This window comes from Alosa alosa, chromosome 21 (assembly GCF_017589495.1).
Source record: "Alosa alosa isolate M-15738 ecotype Scorff River chromosome 21, AALO_Geno_1.1, whole genome shotgun sequence".
In the NCBI taxonomy this organism is placed as follows: Eukaryota; Metazoa; Chordata; class Actinopteri; order Clupeiformes; family Clupeidae; genus Alosa; species Alosa alosa.
Window position 1 is genome coordinate 8,650,960 of NC_063209.1, and position 15,787 is coordinate 8,666,746.

General features: G+C 44.4%; 1 protein-coding gene and 1 long non-coding RNA gene across 2 annotated transcripts; one reads left to right on the forward strand and one right to left on the reverse strand.

Annotated features, from left to right (window-relative positions):
• Window positions 1-4,264: 4,264 nt before the first annotated feature.
• On the reverse strand, window positions 4,265-14,215 carry LOC125286509 (hyaluronan mediated motility receptor). Its single transcript, XM_048231656.1, has 7 exons — window positions 14,112-14,215; window positions 12,949-13,106; window positions 12,056-12,270; window positions 10,037-10,237; window positions 9,497-9,637; window positions 6,003-6,105; window positions 4,265-4,986 (listed from the first exon to the last, which is right to left on the reverse strand). Exons 1-7 carry the CDS (start codon window positions 14,200-14,202, stop codon window positions 4,948-4,950), a joined length of 948 nt encoding a protein of 315 aa, XP_048087613.1. The 5' UTR covers window positions 14,203-14,215; the 3' UTR covers window positions 4,265-4,947.
• On the forward strand, window positions 7,604-8,832 carry LOC125286510. Its single transcript, XR_007192191.1, has 3 exons — window positions 7,604-7,669; window positions 8,080-8,335; window positions 8,462-8,832. It is a non-coding gene; the product is annotated as an uncharacterized LOC125286510 (long non-coding RNA).
• Window positions 14,216-15,787: the final 1,572 nt, after the last annotated feature.

The window sequence follows — 15,787 nt, forward strand, 5'->3', positions numbered from 1 at the left end:
TTTGTGTTGGGTCTGTGTCTTTCTGTGTGTGTGTGTGTGTTGTGTGTGTGTGTGTGTGTGTGAATCTGTGTATGTGTGTGTTGACACCAGATTGCAGCATCTCCTCTGCTGCAGCCAGATGGCGTGAGTTATCGGCTGCTAGCCTGCCTCTTGCCGGCCTCCACTCAAGTGCAGATGGTTGGGCTCTGGTGTCCCCGTCCTTACAGCGTCTGTTGCGTGGCAGGGACCGTGGCAACAGCAGGAGAACCCACACCCCACTCCTCACAGTAGGCCTGTCTTTTCATGTCGTTGCCATAGTCACTGTGCCACACACCATCCTAGGCCCCTTCATTCACTTATTTTCTTTTTTTTTTATTCAAAACATATTTTGTGGGAAAGTAGCGCTGTATGGCGAATGAGGCGTATTTTAGAGGGTTTTTTCTTCTTCTTTTGTGACATTTCTTTCTTTCTCAAAGAGAAAAAAAGACAAGAAAAGGAAGAGGCAGGCGGGCAGGCGTGCCCTGCCCCCTCTAGGATCGGCCAGATCAGAGACGCTCAACTTTTCCGATTGTTTTCCAAATGTTTACGGTTTATTGTCATAGCTAATTTTAGCCGCCACGCAGAGGAGCGTTCCAGCGGTGTGGAAGATGGTCAATGTCAGGCTGAAGGACAGCCTCCTGCTGTGAGGGAGGGCTACTGTTCAAGTGCCTCGCCTGGCAAGGCCGTGTGTGTATGTGTGTGTGCGCATGTGTGTGTGTGTGTGTGTTAGGCGGGCAGAGGTTTGGGAGGGCGGAGACATTGTAAATCCAACAAGAACCGACAAGTTGATGAACTTGGGGATAAAAACAACACTCACTACACATGAGGATGTAGTGTCCATGTGTGAATATATGTGCATGTGTTTGCACGCCTGTGTGTGTGTGTGTGTGTGTGTGTCTGTGATGTGTGTGTGTCCATGGTTTCGACTTTCACTTGCCCTCTTTCAAGTGCGCTGCCTGCTGCTCCTGGCCTGTCTGGATCGTCCAGAAGGCTGGATGAGTTCATTTCCTCGTCTCCGTGCCTCATTAAGAGATAATGAGATTGTGGCAAAAGCAGCAGTCACAAGAAAATTCTGGAAAAAAAGTCTTGCCCCAAAAAAGCAAAAAGAACCAATTACACCTGAGTCTTGCCATGAGTTTGAACTGTGAGCAATTCAATGTAATAGTCTCCATCTTGTTTTTTTTTCTTTAAAGCAATGTAAAACTATTTTTCTGTTCTGTACTTTTTAAAATAAAAGAGCACAGAATGAAGTGATTCCAGTGTAAGTAGAATGTAGCAGTAAAAGTTTGTGAGAAACTTACAACAGTGAGAGTATCTTGGATTCGACTGACACATCAGTCTACAAGAGCAGAATGGCTTGTGCTCCCCATAATTGAAGACACATTTCAAAGCTTATTCGGGTGCCAAAGAGGCTCTCTGAATCTGCTATGCTTGTACAAGATCGCCCTCTGGTGGCCATATTACTCATTAGACACAAACTGACAGCTTGTGACTGCTACCTCGACAATGCCTGCCAAATGAAATCAGCGCAGACAAATATTACAGAGCAAAGAGATGACCTGCGTCCATTTGTTGGCATGACGGGGGAAACGCGGGCTGTGAAAACACTGGAATTGGTCTCCTCCTGATTTCATGTTGGGCCAGTGTTCACCCATTTGACGGATGAAAGACGTGATTTAGTGAGGCAGAGCAAGCATTCCTGGACAGGCAGAGAGATGGACGCTCCCAGAGAGAGTGAAACGAAGTGTGTGAGTGTCTGTGTGTTAGTGTGTGAGAGAGAGGGGAGGCTGAGGCTAACCTAAGGTGTATGGGAGAAGTAGCTGATAAGGAGACATCCCTGTCTTCAGTGATGGCTGACAAGTTTCCCAGGGAACTCGGTTTGCTCTAGGTGAACTGTCTAGTTCTTTATGGTAAGCAGACGGTGAGGTAGGAAGTTCTTCAAAATCAAGAGAAAAGAGACGCGACCATCGAGTAAAAATCATGACCGAACCCATCCAGCATGAACGCGTTTAAGCCCATGGCAAAATGCTTAGCAGATGTCCCAGTAATTTCTGGAGGGAGGGTTGAAACTTGGTGATTTGGCTTCAACTCTTAGAAGTCTAAACTATGGAAGACCCTGATAAGTCTTCCAGGTGAGACCTTGACCTAGTAAGTTATCCTAAAGTAAAGTTAGCCTTAAATCAAATAAATGCTTCTCTGCAATGCTGTAGGGCCTACTACACGTTTGGTGTCAGTCCCACTTTCTGTGAGGTTAAAACGGAGTCGTCCTAGTGTTCCAAATGTGACAGAATTCACATAAAAATATGAATTAAACACGGAGCATAACAAACTCCCCTCTGTGATCGGACATCTGTGAAGCAGACTTATGGCTTTCACTGTCCGGATGGGAGGCTGGGGCAATGCTAGGGATGGGGGGGTGGTGGAGGGAATATTTCCTCCACAGCTGATTATGGAGTGACCTCCAACAGCTGCACCTGTGGATACAACCCCCCCACCCCCACCCCAAGGGCCACTTGAGGACCCATAACTGGAGTGTGTGCTGGTAGCCCCCCACAATCGCAGCACGTGGGGGCCTGGAACGCGGTTAAGTATCCACCGTGGTTCAGCCTGGGGAGGTCAACGGTGTGTCAACATCATTGTCTGCTGCCCGCCACTGCTTGGCTTCAGCTGCCCCTCTCTCTGTTTGCTCTGAGGAGCGAGGCTGATGAGACAAGGGCCTCCGTGACACTAGCTGGGTGTCAGCTGCTCGACAGATACGCGTGACTGGACTCGACACACGCACTACACAAACACTTTAAGACAAGCGCACGCACTTATACACACACAAACACGCACGTGTACACACACACATTCATACACACATACGGAGACAGACACAAGGTGCGCAAACAGCTAGACAAACAGAACCTCACCTGACCAGTGCACCCTGATGTTTCTTTTTTCCCCTCTGTGGTATTCCTTTCATGGGATGATGTCATTGTGTCTTTGAGGCAACAAAAACACTTCCTCGCAGTGTTTGGACTTCGGGGGACCTTAAGAGGAGGGCACGGAGTGGGTGGTGTGTGTGTGTGTGTGACCGCTCCGGCCCCGAGGACACGGCCGCCTTCTCCCGTACACCAACACCTCGCTGTTGTGCACGTCTACAAACATCGCGAGGCGAACGTTTACATCCCCTCTCCTCGAAAAACCTAAACATCGGCGAACCACACTAGAGAGAGCGAGGTCCACTCATCCACAGCCGCACAGAAACCGAGACTATTCATCTTTCCATGGTGGGAGAGAAGCGGGACATCTTCGCTGCCAAAAAAAGCCTCGCTGTCAGAGACACTGGACGCAATACTGGTGTGAGTGGAATTTCCCTGAGAACCTGCTGTAAACTCGCGGCCGAGTTAACCGAGACAAGCGAGAAGGGAAAAGATTTCCTAGACAGACAGAACCCTGCATTCTCTCCCCCTTTCTCCCTCTCTCCCTCTCTCTCTCTGGGGGGACTTTCTTGGCAGTGAAAGCTGTAAATCAGTGCAAGAACGTTGTGTTTCGTGTGGCCCAGTCGAGAGGGTGCCCCGAGTCCCCATAAAATCCCTATTTACACCAATTATCCGTGGTCACCTCGGCTATTTTTACCCCGGAGCTCACATTTGGACCTGCAGGTGAGCAGACACATGAATGAGCGTCACATAGCTCCCATAATGACTTTTTGCCACTTTTCCCTCTAGCTGGCCCCACCTTAATAAATGAATTCTGGTGCTGAATATAGCCTATGCAATGTCTTTTTACAAGGTGCGGTCAATGGAGAATGTAAACAGTCTATTCCCGTAAACCTATTAAGTAAACCCCTTTATATGTCAGGCTAACAGGTTGTGATATGCATGAGTGGATATATGTCGTGCCACCACATGTACGTGTGTAGATATATTTATGTATGGGTGTCTGTGAATATAAGCAGAGTTCCGCACACTCAATGTAGCTTCATTGGGGTATTCTGATGAAGACAGTTTGTCGAAACATTGGTGAACCCGATGATTAAAAGAACCTAAATGCAGCTGTGTTGTCAGTATCAACACCTCATAAAGACCTATGTGTGGTTGCATACTCCTATGTCTGTGAAAATAACATAGACTTCATGAATTGCATACATTCACATTTACATTCATATATCAGTGTAAGTATGTACCTGACCAAAAGATGAGAAAAACAAATCCAATGTCCACATGATCCTTTGAGCAAACTGCTTTATAAACCTGTGTCAATGTAAGAAAGAGTAAATCACTAGTTAAGCACTGCATTGTATAAATAGTAGAATGTGCAGTGTGCTGTTATGTAGCTCCTGACATAGTACTCTTCAAATAAACATCTTTATTTATTTAACAAATCTCAAGTAGCCAAGTAAGGATCTAAAGGATTACATGACAATGTTGTTGGACTACATTTAGCCAAGACACATCAAACACTACTCTCCGCTATGTCACATCATCTCCGAACAAAGTTATCCACTGTGTGTCTGCTTTTTCACTTGGAAGCACAGCAATCCACAGAAAGGTCCCTGGGCTGTCTTGGACGCGCTTATAATCCTTATTAGACAGTCAACACATGACAATAGCAAACAGATAAATACAGAGGTAAGTGCATTAGGTCCACGCTATCGCAAGGCCGCGGGTTACAGGGACGCAGGCCCAGAAGAGCCCCTCGGAGGCCAAGTTGCTCATCTTACGCTTGGTGAGTAATGACAGGCGAGACAGAGAGAGAGAGAGAGAGAGACAAAGAGAGAGGGACAGTCCAAGAGAATGGGCTTTTCCACTACACCGGGAACTCAGCCACCCACAGCAGCCTCGGCATTAGGAGTGCCTCCAAGACAAAAAGAGAAAAAGTTTGACACCGGGACACCGAAAAAAAAAAAAAAGGAGAGCTGAACGTCGGTTCTCCACGGGGTCCTCACGGGGGTTTCTGGTATCCGTTGACAGCGTCCTCCCCCTGAGAACTCAAAATAAAACTGTAGGTGCAGCAGGCCAAAAGCAATGAACATAAACCATACAAAGCACTCACAATTTACTGTGAGAAAAAAAGAGGCAGCATGGAAACTTCTACAGCTGCTCCAGTCCAAGTTTATGTATGTTTATGCACAGTAGATATATGTGAAATGTGGGTATGGCGCACAATGTTGTTTTATAATCTTCCTTTAATTTAAGAGGCATAATTCCTGTTCTGTTTCTTGTATGTCCTTTCGGTGCTGGCTAATATGAAATAGGGAGATATACTATATCCTCAGACATCCTCTCATCGCTTTCCAGAGCAGAGGCTGCCGTTGTGGAACAGTCCGTCACATCTGCCCCGCGTTAGAAAAGTAACCATCCAAAGATATGCACTGCGGGGCAAATTGCGTGCAGCGGAACAGAGACTACTGGTGGGGGGGTGGGGGGTTGGGGGAGGGGGGACATGCTGATGTCATTAGTGCTCATCGTATTATTTGTGTCCTTTGAGAGAGTTAGAAAAACATCACGCTACATGGGAGGTATGCGTAGCAAGATATATATGCACTAGCCATGATTCAACAGGTATAGCATAGCATTATGTACACTCCAGTAAGGAGTTCTCAAGGGGCCCACTACTGATAAAATATAAAGCTTTAATACGTTTAGGATAAAACTGTCAGCCCAATGACTATATAGATACGTACAATATACAGCAACTGTGTCATTTGTCACTAGGGCCTTCAGTCTACATCATACACTGATTTATAGCGGAGTCTGTGAAGTGTTAACGGATGGATTCCCCTTTAACAACCTCCATTGATTTTTCATTGATTGGGTTAATGTGAGAAATGTGAGGTTAAGGTATGAAGCATTATATCGGTTACTGTAGTTGATGCTTTCTAGATGATTATTACTAATGTAGTTGATGCAAGTGTATTCTGTTCTATGACCCTAAATATGTAGCACGGTGGATGGCAGTTATTGTTTTGGACACATCTCTGTCTGTCCTATCCTCACCTGGGTTGGCGTGAGTTTGCTGAAGAGCTCCTCGTACATGCCCCTCCACCTGTCCACCTCGGCCTGCAGGCCGGACATCACGTCCACGTCCCAGGGGGTCTCTCTGCATTAGGGAGAAAGAGGGGGGAGATGTTGGATGGGGTAACGGGTAGGCAATCAGATCAGTGGAGTGCCTCTTCCCCCAGCCCCTGATTGTGTTGATTCTCCTTGAGTAAATGTAGCCCTGATTGTCTAAATATAGCCCATATGCTCTCTCTCTCTCCAATGCATAAAAGTTTTCCAATTTCCAGACCTTTTTTTCAGGTCTTAGTGCTTTGAGGCAGGAAACACAAATCAGTACACTGTACAGTCTCTTCCCACACAGCAGTAGACTCCTAGGCGGATCCGCGTGACTGTCGCATTCGTTTTGGTGCCGCACAGAGGATCAGCTCTGCCCAGTAAATTCTACTGTCAAACAGTGGATCCTGAGTGGACCCATGTCGGATCCACTGGTAGCGCTGACGCCAAGATTTACTGTAACGGTTGACCATGACTGTACACCAAGAGCCAAGAAGAGTCATACTAGTGGATATTTTCTTTGCTGGGACACGGTTGCGCTGAACCCTCTCGAGTAAGTGATATTTATTAATATATTGCGACAAAAAGCTAAACATTGGCCTTTGTGGTTTTATAATCATCATGTTTATTAATTGTAATGACGTTGTTTGATATTAGGACTAACGTTAACGTTAGTGCAACCAGAGACGTTTGTCATTTTGTGCAACAGTTTGTGCAAAGTTAACGTTATTGTTAGCTGTGATGCTCATATGAGTCTGTAGCCTATCTGATTTAAAATGGGATAGCAATTTCGGCAGAATATGTTATGGTAGTGTGATTTAAAAAACACACATTGTTATTTAACATTAGTCTGGTCTTGTCTGTTTTAATGTGTCGCTGTTGTCCATATAGTGCTACTATGCTAGCGGCATATAGCTGCTAGCTAGCATGCTGCTAGGCGCAATTGCTAATGTCTATTAGTGCTATACATATATTGAAATCACGTTTGCGATGCAAACCTTGATTAAGGTGATATTGGCACTGGTATTTCAGTCAATGAAGTCAGTGAAGCACTCTGCTATGATAGCTACCTACAACTTTAGCATGTTGACTCACTGATAATGGTTTAGCCCTAGCCTCTAGCTAGCTGTGCATTAACGTTAGCATTTTGCCAAGTTTGGTCTCATACGTAACTTTAGTGTCTATCTGCCATCTTTGTAATGAAAGCCTCGGCATTTTAATCACGGTTTAAGTCGGTTCAGACAACTATTGGCATCGGTTTGTGATTTATTATGCTAACGTAACTTAACTGTATGGAACTTGGTCCCCATCTTCCATAATGATATCGTTATGTAACAGCCATCGTTTCGGGGACTCTGATGACAGTGAAGAGCCAGAAAATGGTGACTTTGCATCTCTGAGGTACCTTCCAAGGCAATTGCACTGGCAAAGTAAGTAATAATCTCTTAACATTGAAATAACTAAATCATAATATTAATATTAGAGATATGGTTAACATTCTTAGTGCTAAAGACATTCCCCTCTCTTTGTATCTATTCCTCCAGCTCCACCATCTCGCCGAGTTCCAGGCAGCCGAGTCACTACCCCTCAACCTGGAGAAAACTGTTAAGGTAAAGACTGATCTCTGAAATAATATTGAATACAGTGGCCCCATCTATATTAACACAGCAGTAGTCACTCCATTTCAGATCAACAGATTGCATCTGCATTACCATCTGAGATTTTCTGCATACTTTATCCATTACTTTCAAAATCTCAGCCAAATATTTTGTCAGTTAAAACATCTGCATTCATGCAATATTGCCTGAAAAGTTCATTCATTATTATCAGATTGTATTGAAACACATTGATTTCAATGTCAATCCATTCATGGAGTTGATATAGATAGTGCATACCAAAATATTGAAACATACAAATGCATGTCCAGCATGACCAGAGATTTGTTTTTGTTTGCCATTGTTTGGCCCTGTAGCTCTCAGCCTACCATGGTTAACAGATCACAACCATTTATCTTCCTTAGCACCTCACCATGGGGCAGGACCGCAACACTCTTCACCACCTCAACTCCCTGCACCTGCACCTGCATTTAACATACGCCCCATGTGTATTATCAGTCATGGTTAACAGATTTAATACAATTTTATACTATCATTTAATAAAAAAAAATTCCCCCTCTCGCACACCGCCCACCTCACTATGGGCCAGGAACGGCAGTCCCTCCTCAACTCCCTCCACCCCCACACCAGCCCTCAACGTGCAGCGAACAGAGGAGCTTTGTAAGTCATGTTTCTTTTTAAATTTAATCTCCTTAATACCCATCTCATATATTGTATTGTGTAAGCATACTTGGCTTTGGATGCTACATACCATAAACATAAACATATCTGTCTGTTTGATTACAGGTGCTGTGAGGAAAAACATGGTGACACGGTTTCAACCGGCGGTGGATCGGGCAACAAGGAGATGTGTTCCGCCTCCATCCACACAAATGGAGTAATAGGAGAAATAAGCATTAAACAATCTTTTTATTGAACTTCTTGTCATTCACCAGTTATTCATTTTCTGATATTTTAGCTGTGCATAGCGCAGTATTTCATTGAAGTTGTAGCCTATTAGATAAAATATTTCATGTCTGCACTGACCTAGGCCTATAAAGCACTAAATTAGGTTTTGACCACAAAATGAATGTAAAGTAGCCTAGGCAATGTAGGCTACTTAACAAAAACAGAATAGCTTATAACCTGTAACTTTCCATAAATGTCCATTTTATATTTCCATTGAGTAGTGATCACGTTTGTACAGTAAATTGATGTCTTGACTTAAACCTTTTCTGTTAGGTTTATTGACAGTATTGTTAAGTTAAAAATACGAGGCAATGCAGATTAATCGTAGGCCTATATTGCTGTAGTAGCCTAGGCTAGGCCTAGTGATAGTTTTACTTTTACCCTATAGTTGCCTAGTTTTATCCTACAGCAAGAACAGAAGGAATTTTGAAAATGAGATAAACGGGTCCAAAACGGACCCGGGCCAGATGAGCCTTTGAGTCCGTTGCGGGTCCGCGGCGGATGTTTGTATCGATTTGCGGATCCCAAACGGACCCGCCGCGGAGGTAAGGTTTTAATCGCGGATGCGGAGTGGATGCAGTGCGGAGCCACGGCGGGTCAGCGATCCGCCTTCGTAGCGGATCCGTTCCTGAGAGCATCTGGACGCCGATACGGGTCCGTTTCGCGGGTCCGTTCCGGAAGCTGTCATACCTCCGCCGCGGAGTCCTTTTGCTGTGTGGGTTGGAGCATGTGTGACTTTGGATATGTCTCTGGCAGTTGCTGTTATTACTCCTCATTCAAAGGGTTTGTAACGAAGCACAACATTTCAGCTTTTATTACCCTTCTGAGTACACAGAAATAGCAATACAAAATGACAACATGAACCTCGCTGACCGGCTGTAAAGTGGAATGTCCACATCCTCTGGGTCCTGGATTGATGAGTGCGAGCTTTTCCTCAGTTCAGCGACCTCCTTTTGCAACCTGTCTACTTGAAGAATCAAGGATTCCTTCTCCTCGGAGAGACTATCTTTGAATCTGCAATAACACACCAGAACACACCAGTTTTAGGTCTTTTTGTTGTCATGCACAGCTTTCAAATAAAGCCGACCTGCTTCAGGAAAGCATCAGAGTGCAAAAAACCGGGTTCCAAAAAACCGCTCGCGGCCCTCGAACCCGCCACCTCGACACTCACCGGCATGGGAGTCGAACGCTCTAACCACTGAGCTAAGCTTTAGTCAAACTAAAGCTAATTCTATAACTACGCTAAATCCATTTGCTAATTGAACACCATTGACAAGACCTCAAAACTTTCTCATGCCACACAATGTAGCTAGTTCATGCACAAGAACCTTGCGTGTTGATAGATTTTGCACTTTGCCCATGATTTTAATTAGGGCACCTGTAGTGTAGGCTATAGTTGCCATTTGCTCTTACCTTTTGAAGCCGCACATCCAGATACGCTGTTGCTCACATAGCCACTCAAACTGCTCAGCCGTTTCACGCAGCTTTTGCAGGCTTCCTTCGTTTTCATGCTGCAGTTCCTCCACCGTCCTGTGGTAGGCGCTGCGCATGTCCTGTAGCTCCTGAGTAAGGGAAGAGTAGTCACCCTGGACGTCCTCCAACTCCCGGTTCTTGCTGTCAATCAAGATAGAGGGGCATGTTAGGCTAATGCTTGAGGAAAATTGTCCCAACGTGTTAAAAAGAATGTATGTGCATTGTGCAGCTTTATGAAAGCCCCTCTGCTAAGTACAGGCCTACAATATTAAGGAACAACAAGTGAAGCTCAGTGTTCTTTTCGCCCATCTATTACCTCTGTAGGCCTATAAATACTTGGCAGTCCTTACAAAGACATAATGAACTGTGTGCAATTAAATATCCCACTGAGGTACAATCCACAGAGGTCAATTTTTCACTTCACAACATCATTTTTTTTTTCCAACAACAAAGATGACCTACAGCCTGGACAGTCAGGTAAAGCTTATGTTACACAGATTCAAGAGACATGATTCATCATTAAATTAGCCTATTATGCCCCACAGGACCATGAAGCAATATAAGTCGTCCCCCCCCCCTACCTCAACTCCAGCATCTGGAATGTGCTACATGCCTCCAGGGGGGAGTTGAACTTCAAGCTCCCCCCTTTTTATCAGCATCATGGCAGTGCTCTACAGCACTCTAGCAGTCACCACAGGGTGATAACGCTTCCTGAGTCATGTCCAAGTTTCCCCAAGTTAGCGTAGGCTTCTACAGTCAGCAAATTACTGGCACAGCAGGCCACCGTGCGCTTTCGCTGACTTAGACTTTCAAATCCCAACTCGTGTGTTTTTGTTCTACGCTTAGCGATACAGGACGTCCGAGATGGATGAAACTTGTGTTAAAACAGGCCAGCGGAACACATGTTTGGAGGAGATGCTTATCCATGTTTTAGGCTCTCGGCTAGGTGGACCCTCCTGTTTTGTCAGGAACATTTTTCCTATTCAAAACCATTTGTCAGGCCATATCGGTTTTCGGATGTATCGTCGAGTGATCGCGCGCCCATCAGGGGATCCCCAGATCAGTCCAGACAACGGTTACCTTTCAATAGTTCATCCAGGTTTCCCACTATCCATCCACTGCCTGTGCTTATGTGCATATTTGCAGTAATATTTTCCCTATTGAGATTGTTGACATATGAAAATACCAGTTTTCCTATTCATTTGCCACTATTTTCATAGGCTACAAAGGGAATGAGCCAAGACAAAGGTCAAATATGGCTTTTATATCTGAAATACTCTACACAATGTGCAATGTCAACATAGGCCTACTTGACTGCACTGGAGACATTCTCAATGCTAAACCCCGGTTAACAGCCTGAGGCGATCGGATTTTTCAAGAACGCTCTTAGCCTACAAAACCCCTGACTATCACAGAAGAGCACTAATTTATGTAAACCCGGGGCCCATGCTGTGCAATTTACGTAACAACCAATTAGGGGCTTTACCTGACTTGCCTGCATATGTTAAAGCATCCTCGGGCATGTTGTGGGCCTGACATTGACATTCCAAACAGTGTAATGGGTTTATGATTCCAGTATATTTACCTAACCTTATATGAAATCTATATTGTTAGAGTCAGATTACAAAAATACTCCCAGCAGGAGAGCTATATCTCTGTAAAGATGATAAGGCAGCCCTGTTCCAAAACTGTGGCTAAAAAGCAATCTGGTAAGGAATTACAGCAAGGAGAACCAAATGTGTGTGTTTGTGTGTGGATATGTTAGAGATAGTGTATGTGTACCTAACAAGTACATCTGTGTATGACAGAGTAATTTGAGTGTGTTTGTTACCGGAATCATTCCAGTAAACACATTAATAAACACAATACAACATGATTAATATAGATAATAAATACTCTGTTATATATATATATATATATATATATTTTTTTTTTTTAAACACATCACTGCAGTTGTACCTGTGCAGCTGTGCCTTGAGCCCCTTGACCTGGGCCTCTCTGTGCTTGGCCTGGGCCCTGAGGGTCTCCACCAGGCCCTCCAGCCGCGCCTCAGAGCCCAGCAGCAGCTGCAGCTCGCTGCCCACCTGCTCCAGCTGCAGCCCCAGCAGGGCCGCCTCCTTACAGCTCTCCTCCGCCATGGAGCGCACGCGGCGCTTTAGGATCTCCACCAGCTCCTGTGGGGCAGGGGGGGGGGGCAACGTCGGGTGCCCAGAATCAGGGAAGGGTGTGAGGTTTCATTCTTTTTGAGGAAATGTTACTTTTTTGGTAACTTTTTTTTCTCTGAAAATGGATGTGGAGAAGTTGTGTGATGTGCCAAAAAATGGTATTTCCAAATGCCAAAACCTTACATCTGTGTTGAGTTCTCAAGAAAATATTTATAAATGGCAACTGACACATTGTGATAGTGAGAATAATGTCTGCTAAATGCATTCAAAGGCAACCAGCCCAGGCAAACACACTAGGCTGTACCAGTTTTCCAGAGCTGCTACGACAGATTATCTTAAAAATAAGATTGAATAAATGATATAATACAACTTCCACAAACATCCTTTTGGACCAAGCATCTCCTAAATACCTAACTATAACATAATTTCACTACATTACAATACATTAAATGTAAAAATGCATTCCTTCAAAATACATGAAACGGCAATACAGTACATTAAAATGATGCTGTTCCTTGCTATGCAGCAAAATCATGTCTTAATGTGCAACTTGTGAAACAAAATGTTTCTGTGCACAGTCCCAGGACATGTGAGGGATTATTTTCAGGTGCCCGTAGTTCGTTAGAGGTCCATACCCTCTCATGTTACTACCTGGGTATTTAAGAAAATTAGTAAACACAAACATACCTTCTCCTGGTTGACCTGGTTAACCAGCTGGTCGTGTTCGACCCTCAGTTCGAGGATGGCCTGTTCCTTCTGCCGTAGCTGAAGGGTCAGACCGTCCTTCTGAGCCTGCAGTGCCCTCTCTCCCTCCCTGGCCGCCACACACTCCCTCTCCAGCACTGCTGTACCAGAGAGACAGGGCCCAGGCCACAATCATCATCCACCACAACATTTTACTATTTTAATTATAATAATAGTGTTAGGCAGCCGTGGCCTACTGGTTAGTGCTAGGACTTGTAATCGGAAGGTTGCCGGTTCGAACCCCGACCAGTAGGCACGGCTGAAGTGCCCTTGAACAAGGCACCTAACCTCTCACTGCTCCCCGAGCGCCGCTGTTGTTGCAGGCAGCTCACTGCGCCGGGATTAGTGTGTGCTTCACCTCACTGTGTGTTCACTGTGTGCTGAGTGTGTTTCACTATTTCACGAATTGGGATAAATGCAGAGACCAAATCAAAAGAGTATATATACTTATACTTATATACAGTATATGTTTGAAACTAAAAAGGGAAGAAATATTCAAATTCATAATTACCACATAATTACACTAAAGAAAGACCAGAGGATAAAACAGGACACAAGCTCTGACTAATATAATTATGTCTCAATATGTCTCAAGATTATGAACCTCATATAGCACCATGCAAAAAGAACTAGAACCACATGCTGCTTTTGATTCAGAGATGCCATTTCTGATTGAAGAAACCAGCTGACAGGTTTGTTTGACTTGTCATTCAGTCTCAGAACAGCACATGGTCTCTAGCATACATTAAACTCTGATAACATTCAAAACATCTCAAGATGGCTAACTTAGTTACTCCTGCACATCCCAGGCACAATCTGAACTTTGATACTTTTTTCCAGTTAAGTGGGAGGTGTTGCATTAAATGTCAGTTAGTGCACAAGGTTCCCAATGCCATGTCAAGACAGAGGGGATAAGATTAATAGAAAGAAAACCATGTGCACAAAGGAATCTTCACAGTCAGTGCAAAATCTCTGTCAACAAAGTCAGCACCTAGAGAAAAACACCACTGTCTCCATAGCATCTGATATTTCCCTACAACTAAACAGGCGCTCCAAGGACAACAGAGTTGCAATCCTTTATGATCTGCAGACTCTGGTAAACTTACCATTTTCCTGTGACAGGCGGGTGCACTTGGCGGTGAGATACTGGATCTGGCTGTAGTCCTCATTCCTGTGGACTCTGAAAAACCTCCTCATTCCTCTTCTCCTGTCCCCCTCTCTGCCCTCTGTCCACTTCTCCTCTACCTACAACCTCTGCCAGCTGCTCGGTACCGGCTTGGCGTCTCTGGGAGAGGGAAGCGTTAGGTCACTGATTTACCCCCCACCCCACCCTCCGACGCAGGGGGGACAAGTCCATGCATTTACCTTGATAGTCTTCCTTAGAGAAAGGTCACTGGGTAGGCTGTAGGCCAACCAGACAGACATGACGAATTCAGGTCATTGTCTTTGTCACCCAAACACAAAGGTCATCACAACCATAGACATGCAGAAAGAATCTTGCTTTCACTGAGACATTCAGGCATTGTAGCCGACAGCGTGCTTCCAATATGCAAATTGTCACCAGAGCTAAATCTTTACCTTCAGGCTGAGGTGTGTCGTAGGCAAGCTGGAGCTGGCCGTTTTTGGCCCACTCTTACCAAGCTATGAGCCACACCTTAGCCCAAAGTAAAGACTGAGAACTGCACAAGACTATTTGTAAATCCTGAATCAAAGCATGATCTTCGTTTTGTGATATCTAATCACCTTTGGAACACTTTATGTGGGGATATATTACTACCTGTTTGTACATGCAAATGCTGCTCAGACAGCTGTCTATTACTATTACTACGGAGTATGATTGACTAGTTTTCGCTCACACTTTTAATTACTTAGTCGACCCTAGCTCTGTAAATCAACCGCAAAATCTTATCTCGAGTGGTCTTAATGTATAGTAGTTGCATATTGATACAATGATTGGTCATTTTGATCAAGAATATCTATTGTTTCAATTAAATATTGAAAATTTGGTTAAAGTGGCTGTATGGCTGTCAAGATACCCAGTAAATTGTGCATATAAATAAACCATATAAAATGTACGCATCACAGAGAACTGTACATTAGGCACTACTAATTATAAAAATCACATTAGCTCACTTAGTCTTGCTGAATTCTCAAGTCATTTTAAAGTTTCTTTGAAGTCTGTTTTCCCTTTTTAATTCGACATTAAGCAACATAGCGACCACTAACCACCGGTAGTCTGACTATGAAGAGTGAAGCCACACTGAGAGGGTGAGGGAAATGTAATCTACACTGTGACCACACGTACCTGTAGTGTAGGGATTGCGGTATCCTGTTCCACCTCAGTGCAGCACCTGAGGCCTTGTGCATGTTTGGCCAGCTGAGGGAGACAAAAGCCTGGTCTCCACAGGCCACATCAACATCTACTGCAGTGGTTCTCAACCTTTTTTCAGTGATGTACATCCAGTGAAATATTTTTTCAGCCAAGTACCCCCTAACCAGCGCAAAGCATTTTTAGTTGAGAAAAAAACATCCTGGTTTAGGGGGGAACTCTAGGTTTTTAGGATAATGAAATTGAATAGCCTACTGAAATATAATTCATTTTATGAACTTATATTTTCCTAAAATATAATTGTTTATAAAGTATTTTTGCATGGATTCTACTTTTTAAATATATGTATATTTTAAAATCTCACGTACCCCCTGGAGTGCCTTCACGTACCCCAGGGGTATGCGTACCCCCATTTGAGAACCACTGGTCTACTGTACCGTTTCACTGGGGTGA